The sequence below is a fragment of the Protomyctophum parallelum genome (assembly GCF_964188405.1).
Source record: "Protomyctophum parallelum genome assembly, chromosome: 1".
Classification (NCBI taxonomy): domain Eukaryota; kingdom Metazoa; phylum Chordata; class Actinopteri; order Myctophiformes; family Myctophidae; genus Protomyctophum; species Protomyctophum parallelum.
The window spans coordinates 63969154-63985820 of record NC_139697.1 but is presented as its reverse complement, the minus strand read 5'-3'; the positions used below and the strand labels follow the sequence as shown (position 1 = coordinate 63985820).

The following is a 16667-nucleotide window of genomic DNA, read 5'->3' as shown; positions in this document are numbered from 1 at the left end:
CTACAAGCTCACAACCCATCACGTTGTGATGCATTGTGAGCTTGTAGAGTTTACCAGCCTGAGCTCAGTCAATATTTTGGAAGGGCCCTGCTGGAGTGGAGCGGCAATCAGACCTCATGCCTCTGCCATTCAAGGCTATAATAATAATAATTCACTTTGTCACTCACGGTGCCACTCGATCTGCCATTCACTTTATGCATGTGCATACCCTCTATAGTAGTGTATATTTGTACGTCTAAATGTAATGATGAATTGAAAACGGTGGACCCTCTTGTAAACAAGTGTAATGCTTTATGGTGTCGTCAACTCACAGTTGAATCAATCAATCAATCAATCAATCAATCAATCAATCAATCAATCAATCAATCAATCAATCAATCAGATTTTTGTACTGAGCTACTTAATACTGAGGTAACTGTTTTAGGGGCCTGCCCTATCCTAGCCCTGAAACATGACTGTCATGATTATCATGACGCTCGTGAAGTACGAGCGTGTGAACCATGGCTGCTAGCCCTATCCTACATCAGTGGTTCTCAAGTGGGGCCCATGGGACAGGGACCTTCAGGGTTCCAAATCTGGACCCAGGCATATACACATAATTTATGTAGTGTTCTGTGTTCATTTGTACACTCAGTTATGGGGGTCGGTCAATGACCTTAAAACGTTTGAGAACCACTACCAGCCTATTTTTCGAGTTTCAAACAGCTGCTACACATTCAGTGCAGTAGGGGCGGTATGTTCTTTCTAATGTTGGTTTGCGATCTACCATTTCCAAGTAACTCCAAGTAGAAGAAGAGGAAGCAGGAAGCAGCCGGTAGCAAGCAATCCGTTCCTGAGCTGACTGCTGAGGCACGTGTGTTTCCTGCGCAACTAGTTGGAACTCAACGATCTAACCTACATATCCTCATTTAATTATAATCGGCCAGCTTTATCAGACCCTCCGATTAAAACATGACGAAAACGGTGAAGGTTGAAAACGACGTGGAGGAGCCCACTACCCCAGGTGGTAATGAGAAGTCCTACCATGAGCTCATAGCTAACATCAACCCCATAGCCACGCCGCTGGCGTCACGGAAACTCAGCAAGAAGCTTTACAAATGCGTCAAAAAAGGTAAGAGTATAATGAAGAGTAGTAATGAGATGTAACGCTTCCATTCTGGTGTGATCTTAAAGTTCTATTGGGTGTGAAACTTGGCTGAGAGCTGCTAACCGCTAAAGCTAGTGAGCACTGTATGGTGTCGTCGTGACTCGTGGCCGTGGTTTGTTTCACCACTTAAACATTTCTTTGTAGTACGACGGAAAAGTCATCCAATGCGAAAAGGCTGGGAAGTTGGAACGAGGCTAATCTGCAGCTAAGTTTAGCCAACAAAGCTACAGTACAAATCACATACTGGTAGATATTAACATGCACGTGGTGGTATCCAACCACACGGACTGTTTGTAAAGTACCCCATCTGGTGGTCAGCAGAGGTACTTCATTATTGTTGTGTACAACAGTGAAACATTGTTTGATTATGAATGACTACTATGAATGACACACACACTTCTAGACAGCTGAAACATGTTCTGCCAGATTTTTGGTTTTCCAAGAGTCCAAGTCCAAGTTATGACCCATATGTTGGCTGTCAATTCTGATTAATTAGCTTGTAGGTTTGTTTGTTAGTATAGAATGGAGTCATTTATGATTGAGTAGGAACGTTCCGTGTTTTCCTTTCACCAGTCAAACTAATTCATAATACATGTGAATATAGCCTATCATTTATGGCCTATTGTAGTCAGTCACTATGGCGGAATAATTGTTATTTTTCCTATTGTGGAGTTTAAGCTCCTTTTTAAAGACTTTGTCTCTCTAATCTTAGCTGCCAAGGTAAAACAGATTCGACGAGGGGTGAAAGAAGTTCAGAAATTCATCAACAAAGGAGAAAAAGGGTGAGTTTGAAGAACTGTCAGGACACTGTCCACACCTAATAATGTAATTGACCTCTAAACCTTTCTGTGAAATGTCAGTATGAATTTGTCAAAATTGATTAGCAATTGGGACTAAATTAATTTCTTTACATCGGTTCCTCTTCCAAATACTCCCAATTATCTCTTTCTTACTATTCTCTCTCTGTCTCCCATCTTTTCTCTTGCTACTCCTAATCCTGACTTTTTGAAGGATCGTGGTGCTGGCAGGGGACACCCTACCCATAGACGTCTACTGCCATCTGCCCGTCATGTGTGAAGACAAGAGTCTGCCATATGCATACATCCCATCCAAAGTGGTAGGTCCTACACGTCAATTTATGATACTTGATACTAGTTAAACACTGAAGATATTTGCTCTGAATGTACAGCATTTCAATAGGGGCGATGGGTATAGTTTGGATTTTTGAGAATCCGGTTCCGGTTCTACTTATCGATAACGGTTCCCTATTTCGGTTCCAAAATGGTATAAAATAGGTCAAAGAGGTCAAATGTTTATTTTACAAAAAAGCTAAATGTCAATTTAAGACATGTATAATGAATAGTATAACATCTTCTCCTTTATTGAGCCATTTGTGGATAATATAGTGATTCTTTTAAATGTATCTATATAATATCGATTCTGTATTTACCCAGGGCAATAGTGTTGTAGGCTACTTCTCTTATTAGCAATAACAAATAAAAGCATGTCTGATATCTGAGAGCAACACACACACGATTGACTGTGTAAATTAGCATCGCTAATGAAGGGGAGGGGGCAGCGCATCAATGGGGGATCATTGAAAACAAAGGCGGCTTGCATGCTGTGGTTTGCTACTAACAGAAAAGTTTCCTCCCATAAACTTCACTTGAAAATTACGTTTAAGAAACTTTAATAATGATGTTGCCTCAGTGCCAGGCACAGCGCGTGTCACTGTCTCTAGACTCCTCGACAACTAACTCCATGTAGAGAGATGGCTCCGCCTCTGCAAGCCACAAGCCCACAACTCGTCGCTAATGCAACGCAATGTAGGCTTGTAGATCAGCTCTGTTCCCTGCGCATCTATTAAGGGAAGAAAATAAATAAATATCGTGTGACTGCGTGTCTGTGGGAACCGATAGAGAGAACCGAAATTGAATTATTGTAATGGGTACCCGGTACCCAGGCACGTTCGGTTCGGTACATACTTGGTCCCGAGATTCGGGACCCACCCCTAGCGATGGCCTGATTTTATGTTTTCAGTCCCTTAACATCAGTGCTTTTCAAACATTTTCATGTCAAGGACCTCATAATTTGTATTTGGCTGTGGACCCCCATTTGAAAAGGTTGTGTGCCTCAAAAATAATTATTTGTCTATTTTTTCAGTATATATATTTTTGAAAATGGCAGATCTACAAGTTTACAACACATCACATTAGGACACATTGTGACAGACTAACAAAAAACCGACCCCCTGGAACATCCTCTAGGACCCCTGGGCGTCTGTGCACTCCACTTTTAGCTCTACCTTCCAAGTGACAACTGATTGATTTAGGTGTGTATATATATATAATACAATCTCTTTCTGTCTGTCCCTCTTCAGGACTTGGGCTCCTCGGCAGGCTCTAAGAGACCAACCTGTGTGATCCTAATCAAACCCCATGAGGATTACCAGGAGGCCTATGATGAATGTCTTCATGAGGTCACAGCGCTGCCCAAGCCCTGCTAAAAGATACTATAAACACTCATACCAAACACATACACCACCTAAGAGCAATTTTTACTGTCTGTTCTATAGACAGTCGAGGAAGCAAGCAGCAGGAATTTGGGGAAAAAAAAGAAAATCAGCCAGTCATATGACAGTTGACCATTAGCAGGTGATCGTAATTTAGAAAAAAATAAAAAATAAATCAGCCAGTCATATGACAGTTGACCATTAGCAGGTGATCGTAATTTAGATCAGTCGGTGCACAGCATGTTTACACTATGTCGATTGAAGCCGAACATGGCACTTGGTTTTGGCCGCAAACCTGACACGTTGCTGGTGCAGAGTAAAAATGCTAAAGTGAAATTCGATTCGAAAAAATATTGATTTCGAATGTATAATTGTTTATCAATTAAAGTAATCTGTCAAAGTGTATGGTTTTCCAATTCTCTGGTTTATCTGGTGGCGCAGCATTGCTACTGTTAGTGTGATGTTTTCTTTGAAACTTTATATGAAACTGTTAACCATTTGTTTTCAAATTATATGCTTTTGTTGTTGATGTTAAATCTAACTTGTTTTTTAATTAAACTGTGGAAAAACATTCCTGTCTGAAATTAATTTGAGTCAATGTCTACAGTACAGACACTGTAGCATCAAAAGTACAGCAGGTAGACTACTGCCTTCAGAACTGATTTATACATGTGTTCACGGTTCATGTCGGAGTTGAACCACTGCCTCACTTTGTGACTCATGTTGTGAACTAGGGCACGGCCACACCGCTCTTTTATTTAGGGTTGCTCCGATCAGGTTTTCTGGGACTGATCACTGATTTTGTTTTCTCACAATCTTGTGCATAGCAGCACAAAGGGAAATTTTGAATATTTCCAAAATTATGTCAAAACCCACGACAAACTGTTCCTGTATTTGTGGGGAGAAAGGGGAGAATGTTTAGGTCTGTCACAAAGATGCAAAGTGATATACGACTTTTATACCACTTAAATGGTATAAATCTCTTTCCCCAGATCGGGTAAATTACTGATCGAGTCATTTGGAGTGAAAATCGATTGGAGCACCTTTAATTCTATGAGAGCATGAACTTCACGATAGTGAACATTTGAATTAGGCCTATATAGCCTAAGATTTATATATGTATTTTATCGATTTGGATTCATAATCTATAAATACATCAAGTTTAAATCCTAGGCTAGGCCTATAATGTAGCCTACTTACAAAAATAACCTCACCAGGCTTTCCATACAAAAATCATGACACCTGGCCTGCCATATGTGTCATATCATATGAATGATCTCCCAGGAAATTAAGGATTACTCAGCAACATGTTCTATTTCTCTGTGAGGACTCTGGGACCAGAAGGGCTCTTTGGAGAGATTTGATTTGGCTGCAATCTACTACAGTAGTGCTGTGTGGCTAAATTACGGCTCTCGAAGTACTCTCAAAGTGGGGTCCGGGCACCCTCAGGGGTCCTTGAGCGGGTCCAGAGACTCCAGAGTCCAGACAGTTTAAACACAAAAATGGCAAAGTCCCATAACCCATTGTGATTACCTAACCTCGCGTCACCAGGCTTAAATTACTAAACTGGGTTTTATTTTGAAGTTTGCCAGCCGGAAGCCCTTTTGGTTTTTAGCTGACCTATGTTTTTGATTGCTGAGCTTAGCGAATTAGCGTCCACTCCGTCCAGTGAATGCAGCCCGTTAGCTCTCTAATGCTAACGTTACCACGTCTTGTTGCAATGCTACATGTCCCTGCTGTGGATTCGTGTAAATAATTCGTTTTGAATTAATTCATGTTAGTGGCAGCCTAAACGGGCAGGCGGCTGTCTTGTCCTCAGTCTTGTCGGCGGAGAACGGTGCAGAGAGGCGTACCGAAGCAGTCAGCCAGCCCCGTTCGGACCGACAAGGGACCACTGCCAGACTGCTGGGCCTCAAAACAAATGGATAGAATGGATAAAGAAGAATCGGATCGGCTCATAGAGAAAGCGAAGCTGTGTTTGCGTTCCGGACGGAAAGAAAATGCACTGCAACTACTGTATGAAGCCCAGAACATTTACCCCAGCACCAGGGCCAGAGGTAAAATTAAAACTAGCTGACATGCAAACACATACACACACAGGGACATTAGGCAATGGCAGTGTGCGGCTAACGTTGGTTAGCTCAAGAGCGAACTGTTGACCGAAAATACATTTAGTCCGATAACAAATTGCAGTTAAGTTTATTCATCGCAAATGTTTACAGCCCAATGAAGTCAAATGGTGGGTGTTTTGGTTCCCAGACCGCACCGCTGACTGTGTGCGACTGACCTCTTCGAATACCACTGACTCATTGAAATTCTATATTGCCCATTATGCTCATTGACCCATGACATTACCGTTCATATATCTCGCCTGTTTCGGCTGGTGGAGATCAATTAAACTGTATATCAGTATGCCATTTCGGAAATCTATGCATCACCACTGGCTTGGGGCAATTTGGGCGGGGATGGGTTAACTGACATATTGATATCTAATTGACTTATTAATAATATTGTTATCATAACAATATTATTAATAAGTCAATTAGATACAATTCTTTAATTGGTTATATTTGTCGAACTAATTGGTATATTGTTTTGGTAATGAGACGTTTTAAGCATCAAAGCATGCATGCTTTAAGAATAATCAAACATTTGATGTAGACTAGAGAAACACATGGCACTATACTAAGACTGGGATAGGCAAATAGTGGGCAGTGTTTCAATAAAGTTATAAAGAAATGTCCAGTAGATGTCACTATTTTATCATTTTGTTTCACAACAAACTTGAAAGCAAATGCACACTTTGTCTCATTATTACTTATTTATGTGGCCCCAAGGCCCACACCATCAGTGTACTTAAGTGCTTTACAACCCCCCCACACACACACACACACACACACAGAGCTAGGTGTCGTAGATGGTTGTTGTCAAGGTAGCATAGGTAATGCTACACTATTTATGTAATTACAATTGAATTAACAGCTGATGTGAACCCTCTCTGTTTTTCCTAAAGTGCTGATTGATGCCATATTGAGGAATGGAAGCTCTGCTGCCCCAGAAGCAAACCATGTACCCCCACCATCTGGCTGGAGAGATGAAGACATGGCAAATAATGATGACAAGCCTAGAGGAAGTGGTGAAGACAAGAAGAGTTACTCAGAGGATCAGCGTCAGGGAGTTTTGAGGTGCACAGTCAGTGTAACATGTTGCCGTCACTTATAATCTACTGATGTGCTGTGCAAACGATGTTCCAGTTGGAAGCCGCAAGCAACTCTTAGATCCTATTTTTAATATCTGGAATCTAAAGTTGCAATACCATTCCAGCAAGGACCGGCAGTTGGTTTTTGGGCGTGGCTCGTAGGCACCCAGAGACAATCCGTAGTGCTCTGTTGAGGGCAGCGTTCAGCTTTTGAACATGGGGGCTACGGCTCCAGACTGGGGCACAGTATTTAGCGGCGCGGAAAACTAGGGCCTTGGTGGATATACGCAGTGTCTCTGTGGTGGCTCCCCACGTGGTACCGGCTAGACACCGTATAAGTGTGGCACGGGCGGTGCAGGTGATATTATATTTCTATTTTTTGGAGTTAGGAAGCGCTCATTTTCATTATGTACAATTTTGGAACAGGTGCATGAAGGACCATTGAGTGATTTCCAACAAGTGCTTCCAAACTCCAACACTTGAGAAAAAAGAATCACCTCCAGAAAATCTAACTAGCAGACAGAAACTAGCTCATGTCTATGGTGGGTTTTTATTAAACAAAAACTTTGCAAATAACAAAGGATCATACAAGCCTTCTGTACGGTGTACAGCTGCAATGTTTTTTAATACAATCACAATCACTTGTTTGTTTGAATGTATGGGCTGTCAGGGGTTGGTATTGCAACTCTAGATTGCAGATATAAAAGGATCTAAGAGTTGCTTGTGGTTGGCTATTGTATTGTGACATGCATTTGTGCTGTAATCTTGCAGGATAAAGAACTGCAGAAACTTCTATGAGATCCTTGGCGTTTCCAAGGATGCCTGTGATGAAGATCTAAAAAAGTCATACAGGAAGTTGGCACTGAAGTTCCACCCTGACAAGAACTGTGCGCCGGGAGCGACTGATGCATTCAAAGGTTTGATTGATTACTTTATTAGAAAAATGCAAATGGGACAGGGTACAGTTAAGCACTTGGTCCTAAAGGATGGCACCGAAAAAAGATGGTGCGTTCCTCGCTTCACGTTTCTCGCTTCACGTTTGCAAGGCCCTTAAAGGGCCTTTCAAACGTGAAGCGAGGACGATCACCTTCTCTCCTTTTGACCTAATTGCAGTGTTTCCTGCAGGAAAAAGCTTTGGCATGGTGTATTATTGCTCTTGTATTGCTATTGGATCACCTGATAGGGATGTTGAGGGCAAGAGATCAAGTGCAGTTTTATTTTTAGCCCTGCTAGCTACAAGGTCTCTCTCTCTCTAAACATTAAAAAAATCCAACTGAACAAAAACAGGGCATAATGCTTCCCCTGTTCTTTCTCCAGCAATAGGCAACGCATATGCAGTGCTGAGTAACCCAGAGAAGCGACTGCAATATGACCAGTACGGGGAGCAGAGTCCAGCCTCGTCAAGCGCGACATCCCAACAACCTGGTGCCCATCCACGCCACCGGAACTTCCACAGGGACTTTGAGGCGGACATTTCCCCTGAGGAGCTGTTCAACATCTTCTTTGGAGGAAGGTTTCCTACAGGTAAGTGCATTTGGATGTGTGTGTCATTTGATTGGACAGGCTTAGTGCAGAACGAAGACATTGCTTGAGTATCAGTCTTTTTTTTTTTTTTTTAAGATATTTTTTCGCGGCTTATGCCTTTTATTGATTTTTGAAGGGACAGACAGTAGGCTGACAGGAAACGGGAGAGAGATGGGGGGATGACATGCAGTAAAGGCCGTGTCGGGTCCGGGAGTCGAACCCGCGGCACACTGCGACTGGATCACCAGTCCGGTGCCCAGACCGTTACGCTACGGCCTGGGCCTTGAGTATCAGTCTTAACTGCCACAAGCACACATGCCATGAAGATGCAATGTCTCTCTGTCCTCAGGTAACATCCACGTCTACACCAACAGAGGAGCGGCCTACTCTCAGTTTTATCAGCCCCGCCGTCGACGTGCTTACGAAAGGCGCGAGGAAGAGGTAGAGGAAAACCAAAGTCAGGTCAGTGGCTCCTGCTGCTAAATAATAGATTCAGGAGCACTTTATTCAGAGCGGCTATTTAGACTTGTTTGCTTAGTCTTGTACTTCTGTTTCTGTCCATCAATAGCCTTGCTAGCAACAAATTCTGACAAAGCCTTCTGACGTCTGTGTCTGTTCACTGTTGTTTTAGTTATTTAGTTGTGGTGTAGACTCTGCTACGCACTTGACTTGAACAATTTTTAAAAACTAAAAAAACTGCCCTACAAAGCCAAGGTGCAGTAACTATGTTTTTGGACATACCAACTTGGTACATCCAATTTGTATATCCCAAAGGTCAAATTAGCCTTCATTCTTTGGGGGGATAAACAATTACCTCAAGAACATATTTTCAGTTAGTGTAATATCACTTATTTGCTGATATCTCATTTGGCTGACCAGTTGAAACACCAGTTACTGCACTTTGGCTTTGTAGGGCAGTATAGTGCTTCACTGCTTGGTGTGGATGGCCCTTTGCCCTGTCTAGCTCTTGGTTTATCTAGTCTCTGTCAAACAAGTAATTCAAAAATAAAATAACTGTCCACATCTGCCTTTATTTAAGTAACTTCTGTGGCTGTGTGGTTTGAGTGTCTACTCTGAGACCAGGGTTCAACTCCTGGCTGAGTCATACCAAAGACTATCCCTTTTTTGGTAGTCTGCATCAAGGGTTGGATAAGACAATATGCGACATGCTAGCATCATGTCCAGGGGGCTCTTGTCCTATCAGCCACATTCTTCTTACTACTTCTTACTTACTTAAATGATCTCTTGTGATTTTCATCTTCCACAGAACACCTTCACTGCATTCCTGCAGCTCCTTCCTGTGCTGGTTTTGATCTTCATATCAGTATTCACTCAGATGATGGCCACCAACCCTCCCTACAGTCTCTTCTACAAACCGTGAGTCCCTCACATGCAGGCATTTATTTAGAACATGCTCCTGTGCAGATATAATTGAAAACTTTTTTCAGTTGGATTCAATTATAGAAGCTGGATGAAAGAATGCATAACATCAGATACGATGCAGAACGTGTTATCAGGGGTTGACACTAAGGTCTCAAAAGCACTTGCCCATCAAGCAAGAACAGGTCATGATCTACTTCATAGCAGCAGCACATGCTTGTGCTTTGTCATGTAGCCATGTTGCTCCACAAAATGTATGTATTTCCGGCTGACAAAAGTCGTTATTTTTGGCAAGCACCGTGCAATGCCATATAAATTGTCCTTAAAGATAGCTTCTTTGGCAGGTTTATTTCTTCTGCTTGTGACATCAACAATGTAAACAGCTGGGTTATAGAAAACAATCTGTGTTGATAATCTCAGGATTCCTACACTGTCTTTATTTACTGCAATGAGTTCTGAATGCGTACAAAAAAATGATTTATTTTCCAAATGACTTGAATTGTGTTGTCATTAACCTGGTCAGGGCCATGGGGCTAGTGGTGTCAAGGTGCAGTCTGTTGTCATTAACCTGGTCTATGTTCAGGGCCATGGGGCTAGTGGTGTCAAGGGAGACAGAGAACATGGGGGTTCCGTACTACGTGGATAAAAGTTTCCAGAAGGAGTATCGTGGAGATGAGCTGGATGAGCTGGAGAAGACCGTTGAAAGTGAATACATGGAACATCTGCAAAGCAGCTGCTGGAAGGAAAAACAACAGAGTGAGTGAACATCTTAAGATTCTTGACCCAGGAGGCCTTACCTTATTTGGCCTGATACAGGAAATGTGGTTGCAGCATAGAACTAGAACTGCACTCTGTCGAGTGCCTTCTTGCTTGTTGCAGAGCGTGCAAGTACTGTCGACCGCTACAAACTGTCAAATCTCAGCTTCTCTGTGAAGGAACATTTGAAATGTTGAATTATTAGGTTTAGCTATTTGCTACCTACCTACTTTATGCATGTAAAAAAGTAGTATTATGAAGTATGGTACAAGTTTCTATCTATAAAAGAAATACAGTTTTATCGATTTTAGAATTATTCCGGATCTCTTTTTAGTTTCTCAAAGAAAAATAAATCATCGATATCCGATGAAAAACAAATAACAAACTGAAATAAAATATGTTATCACGTATACAGTATAATTATTTATTTTAAATTGTCAATTTACTTAATCTTGGACTATAGTGATATTAATACTAAATGCCTGTGTATAATATACGTAATTTGTAAGTTGATTAGCGGTATACTGTGGTTACTTTGCGCCACTTTTGATGCGTATGCACCGTCCCAGCATACTGTATGATGTCAGGGTATAACTAGCTCTCAATGATGACGTAATAAAGATGTGGATTAAAGGACTCAATGCCTTCGATGGTGACATAATATGTCGATCAGTGTCGGGTGGATTAAAGGAAATTCCTCTATATGTAATTTGATGCGTATGCACCGTCCCAGCATATGACGTCAGGGTATATAACTGGTATAACTAGCTCTCAATGATGACGTAATAAAGATGTGGATTAAAGGACCCAAATGCCAGAGTGTAATTGGTTTTCGATGGTGGTGACGTAAGGACGATATGTTTTAGTGTCGGGAGGATTAAAGGTAATGCTCCTATGTTTACATGTATGTAATCTGGCACCACTGCCGTATCAGGCACAAGTAGTCATTACGTCATTTGCTGGGACAGTGCATACGCATCGAATATCGTCCTGGGCGAAACTAGTACTTGCGCGCTCTGCTTGCGCAAGTATTATATCTGTAGTATTATAGTACATAGTATTATATCTGGGAACATTGCAATTGATTATGTTTTCGACGCACTCTGTGAACCAAGTTCATCTTCCGGTGCACTCCTGGTTTTACATTTTAGTAACTAAGCCACATCTCGTCCTCACCGGGTCCGAACAGAATGGACGTGCTAAACACCATCTGTCCCGTCTTCCTATCCTACGCCCTCAGAGTCCGACTTGGCGAACCTCGGAACCCTCTACCGAGACGAGAGGTTGAAGCAGAAGGCCGAGTCGATGAGGTTGGACAACTGTGAAAAGCTGCAGCGCTATATTGGGCGACAGAAAGGCGAATGAAGAGAAATCGGAGAGGAGGAAGAAGGCATTTCTTCCAGGAGTATCTTTGGACATGAAACTATGCTTCCAGTATTCTGCTGTTAATTTACTCAATCCGGCCACTTTATAAAAGAAATGTTGTATATGGCAGGCAGAGCTGGTGGAATCAATGTGCCTTCTCTCCTTGTGAAAATATGTGAAGATAGTTTTATGTAAAGCTGCCATGTCCATTATGGTACTTGAAACATAAAGCGTAGACTGACTGCAGCAGTGTTCTGTGAAGTACGAGATCCTTAATACTTTCTTATATTAAGGATTTGGGGTTTGCCTGACAAGAGGATATGGTGGCTGTATGTTCACGGATACGAAGTTAAGTTTTCAGATTATGTGGTTTACCTCAACTTGATTTCACCCTTCGTGTGTGTGTGTGTGTGTGTTTGTGTGTGTCTTGAGTGAAATTAGAGTTTATTTAGTTTATTTAATTATTTATTATTTCCTTTGAGGGGAAAGTTGCTAAGGCTGTTTATTTTTATGTAGAACGTGACATACACAAGTTTCAGTGCAATGATTTGAATATTACTGCAGTCTTTCAACACAGCGTCTGTACTGTGAACTGAGGACCTTTTATTGTGAAGGTTTAGAAGCAAAAGGAGAGGAGGGTGTAGTGCTCTCTAGGCAACTGTCCTTCATTATTGTAACGTGAAAGACAATGGATTTGGAAATGTTGGCAGGATATCTTTCTAATCTAATATGCTAGTTTAAACAGGATTTCACATGCCAAATTATTACATACAGAAACTGCTTTTTCTTTCAATGTTGCTCTCTCTCTCCTTGCCTCTGCATGGCTGTTGTACAACTTTGCATAGGTTCTGTAGTTCTATTTTATGCCATGCTATGTCTGCAGTCTTCCACCTACAGGTGAATGCTTCAGTTACTGGGGATCTACACTGTTTGCAGTTCACGGCAATGGAAGCAAAAGTACAGTATTGGATAGCAATGGGGCTAAAATACATTTCCCCTCAAACATTAAATGCACGTTAGTTTCCTACATAGTAAACCTATTGTGTACTATTGAAGATTTTGTTTTTTGGGGGAAATGTTTTTCAGACCCAATTTTATAGAAGTTTTATAAAGCCCCGTCATTTGATTCACAATGTGTTGTAGAACCAGCATTTTGTTTTGACAGGGAAAGTTACAGAAATAACTTACATCTGTCCAATGATCTGTTAATTAGTTCAACATTTGTGAAAATGAACAGTTCTTTTTACTCTAAAGCCAACCCCTAGCCATTAACCATTAAAATCAATTCTGATGAGGTATTCCATAGATGTTGAATTGGAGATCAACTTTACGAACTTGTAGATTGTCTTTTGCCATTGAAAACACCTACCATGACCGCCCCTAGGACACAGACTACACAGCAAAATCCTGGAACACATACCAAAATGTAAAAATAGACCCTTACAAGGTTGATCACCCAGGATTTTGTTGTGTACACAGTATTTGCTGTGCACTATGACTTTGCCAAATTGCCTTAGCTGTTGTCATTCTGTTGAATGTTCAGGTTCCTCTCATGCACTTTTGAGTTATTGTTAGTGTACTATATAACCTCTACTGTTTTTAGTTGGGCATTGCTCAAGCTCATTGGTAGAGCTGGTCTCATCAGTTCCACACACTGTCCCTATTGCATGCATCCTACCTGGAAGCCCCAGTCATTTTGGCGACCACATATTCATGTCCAGACATTTAACATTGTAAATGCTCATTAATCAGTGTATATCTATACTCATCAAATGTACAGATTTGTGCATTATTTTCAAGACTACTATATCTATGAACAACATGCCCAGACCGAATCAAATTCATAAACTGTTCCTTTTCATGTACACAGCAGAAAATAAAAAACAAAAGAGGAAATACTTGTTAATAGAAGTATTTAAATTTCAGCAAAGAAAATGATGCTGCACTGTGTGCGTTGATTTATAGCTATCCAAATCATTGGATTTACTTCTCAAATGACAGATTGCTTTAGTGGTGGATAATCATGTTTTAGTCTGGTCTCAACCTGCTAATAATGGTTTATGTGCAACTGGCATATATGTTCAGTCTGGTTAGTGATGGGAAAATACTTAGGTACATTTCTACTGTCTTACTGACTTGATGTCCAGTTAATTTGTACTGAACACATTTTGAAGTTGGTATATTAAATAGTTATTCAACAACTACTGTATAAGGTTTGTTTTCCTTTGATCAACAGATTCCCCTCTCCCAAAGGTAGAACCAGGATGATAAGCTATAACAAATATTTTTGATGGACTTAACGTTATTATGTTTTATGTTTTTTACCCGCGGCTATTATATTTTATTTTGTCTCAGATGTTCAAAGGTCTAAAACGTTCACTCAATGCAGTAGCTTACATATCACAACCAATTTGAGTTAATTCACTATTTAAGATTATTAATAACTTTAATTTACAAAACGCCTTTCAAAAACCCAAGGACACAAAAACTTTATTCCACAATGTTACCTGTTACTTTGTTTTAGGTATATAGTCTTTAGGCCGGGTGAGATATCGTTGCCCTAAAAAGGGACAAGACATATGTGGTATAATTTTGTTCGTCTGACATCCAGGAGTGCTAAATTGTGTGATAACAGTTTCAGAAGGGCAGCTGAATACGATTTTAGGCGTATAATCTGATTATGCAAAACCATATAATTCATTGTTGTCTTAAATCCAAAATTATTCACTTTTATGCACATTTCTGATGTTTGTACCATGGATGGGCATGACCAACATCATAATAGAACAACAGACGTGCTGAATTATACTTCTTGTAGCCATACCGGGAAAATCCACAATATAGTCCTCAGGCCAGAGGCCTTATTATCGGATATCGTTGCCATAAAAAGGGACAAAGCGACAATGTGATTTTTGTATTGCTACATGTCTGTAGTTTATGAAATGATGTGATAGCAATGTCAAAATGGCAGCTGATTACCGGTACTTGTTTTTGGCCCATATAGTGAAAGGCATAACTCAACGACTAATGGGCCGATTTAGATGATTCTGACATCCACTGAATTGCTAACTCTCCACCATCAACAGTTGTCCATCCACTCTTTATGGGATCTGGTACAGATGGGTGAGTCTGCAGAGAGCATCTCCATATTCTAGTGGCACGGAGGGAATGGAGAAATAGACATTCTCTACATGGTGGGAGTTGACTGGAATCTGCCTCCCCTCTCCTGGCACAGAAAAAATGGTAGCGGATCTCGTTCACATCACTGGAGGTGGTCCCAGACAGGTACCAGCTACAAGTGAACTGCTGCAGTCTGGCCAAGTTGTTTGAATGTCTGTTGAAAATCAGGGTTTTTCTTGAATAACCTCAGTGCATTCAGATGTCCATGACCAGCAAAGGCACTCACAATGTCACATCCTGTAAATATGTTTTGTGTACCACACTTATAGATAGATAGGACAAGGGATGGGTTTTTGGAATGCTAAACAGAACCATTTCATCAGTATCTCCAGAAGTAACAATACAGCTTGTGTGGTCCTCATTTACTCTTTTTTTACATGTTTTCCTGAGTTGCGTTGTGTGCTGGCCATACAACCTTGAGTTTGTTAGTTCCTGACTCTTCAAAGTAATGTCTAAATGGTTTCTACATCCTCATAAACCCATAAAAAGTCGTAGGGGAGAACGGGGTGAGATGAGCCAGCGGGTAAGTTGAACCACCCCCTTTATCTCGAAAACTGAGTTACCATGTGACCTTAAATCTAGTAAGCATCCATCATTTACACCTGGCTGTGAAGTTGGGAAGCATGTGGGGAAAGTAGAAAACATTATTTTACACAAAAAAATGTTTTTTGTCGGTCAAAGTAATATTTCGACACATCATGTAAAATGACTTATACAAAGCAAAATGTACCTAGGTCTAAAATGTAATATCATACACGTTGATGATTTGCCAATGGATTGAACCATGTGAATAATTTCGAAATTAAATTGTCTTAAGTAGCTTATTCTAGTCATTGTTTTCTAAAATGGTGGTTATGGGTAAGATGAGCCAAAGGGGTAAATTGAGTCAATGGGAATCACTATTCATATTCATCTGTTCAAGTTTAAGCTTTTAACATTAAAATATCATGTGGGTCGACTTGCCCCTCGACTTGGATCAACTTACCCCCGGCCGGCCCTTACCTGTGGCAAATTGAGCCACATTACTTTTTTTTTCATATTTTCATGGCCGTTTGTCATAGATGCTTACTCATCATTTCAATTGATAGAAGACATCCTGAAATATGGGTAGATCATTAGATTTAACTGCCATCTCATTTTGCCTTGCTTCCAGGACAACTTAAGCAAAATGTGGTTCATCTTACCCCGTTCTCCCCTATGACTCATGATTCTATGATGTTTAATTCAGAAGTTTAAGATGTACCCTGTTTCAGAGAGGCAGTGTAAAGTTGCCCGAACAGCCAAGGCTCCAAGAATCGACAGTCCAAGAATGTATAGCCTCGGAAACCCAGACGTTTTTATTTCCAGGGAGAAAGTAGATCTACCGTAGAAGAATGCAGCTGTGCAGTGTGCGTTTGTAATGTTCAGTTTCACATTGTGGAGTCTTCTAGTGTCTATAGGCCACGGGTTGCCCCGTGACAGGCAGGTATTGTGGATTTTCCAAGAAGTATAATTCAGCATGTCTGTTGTTCTATTATGATATTGGTCATGCCCATCCATGGTACAAACGAAATGTGCATAAAAGTGAATAATTTTGGAGTTTAGATAACAATGAATTATATGGT

At 40.9% G+C, this 16667-nt stretch overlaps 2 protein-coding genes across 2 annotated transcripts; both read left to right on the top strand.

Moving 5' to 3' along the window:
- Nucleotides 1–825: 825 nt before the first annotated feature.
- On the top strand, nucleotides 826–4212 carry nhp2 (NHP2 ribonucleoprotein homolog (yeast)). The gene is made up of 4 exons (XM_083773632.1): nucleotides 826–1111; nucleotides 1860–1929; nucleotides 2159–2264; nucleotides 3528–4212. The coding sequence occupies exons 1-4, from the start codon at nucleotides 952–954 to the stop codon at nucleotides 3651–3653; spliced, it is 462 nt and encodes a 153-aa protein (XP_083629758.1). The 5' UTR covers nucleotides 826–951; the 3' UTR covers nucleotides 3654–4212.
- Nucleotides 4213–5299: 1087 nt separating this feature from the next.
- dnajc18 (DnaJ (Hsp40) homolog, subfamily C, member 18) lies at nucleotides 5300–13772 on the top strand. Its single transcript, XM_083783592.1, has 8 exons — nucleotides 5300–5716; nucleotides 6673–6844; nucleotides 7630–7775; nucleotides 8176–8382; nucleotides 8732–8844; nucleotides 9650–9759; nucleotides 10346–10518; nucleotides 11759–13772. Exons 1-8 carry the CDS (start codon nucleotides 5581–5583, stop codon nucleotides 11881–11883), a joined length of 1182 nt encoding a protein of 393 aa, XP_083639718.1. The 5' UTR covers nucleotides 5300–5580; the 3' UTR covers nucleotides 11884–13772.
- Nucleotides 13773–16667: the final 2895 nt, after the last annotated feature.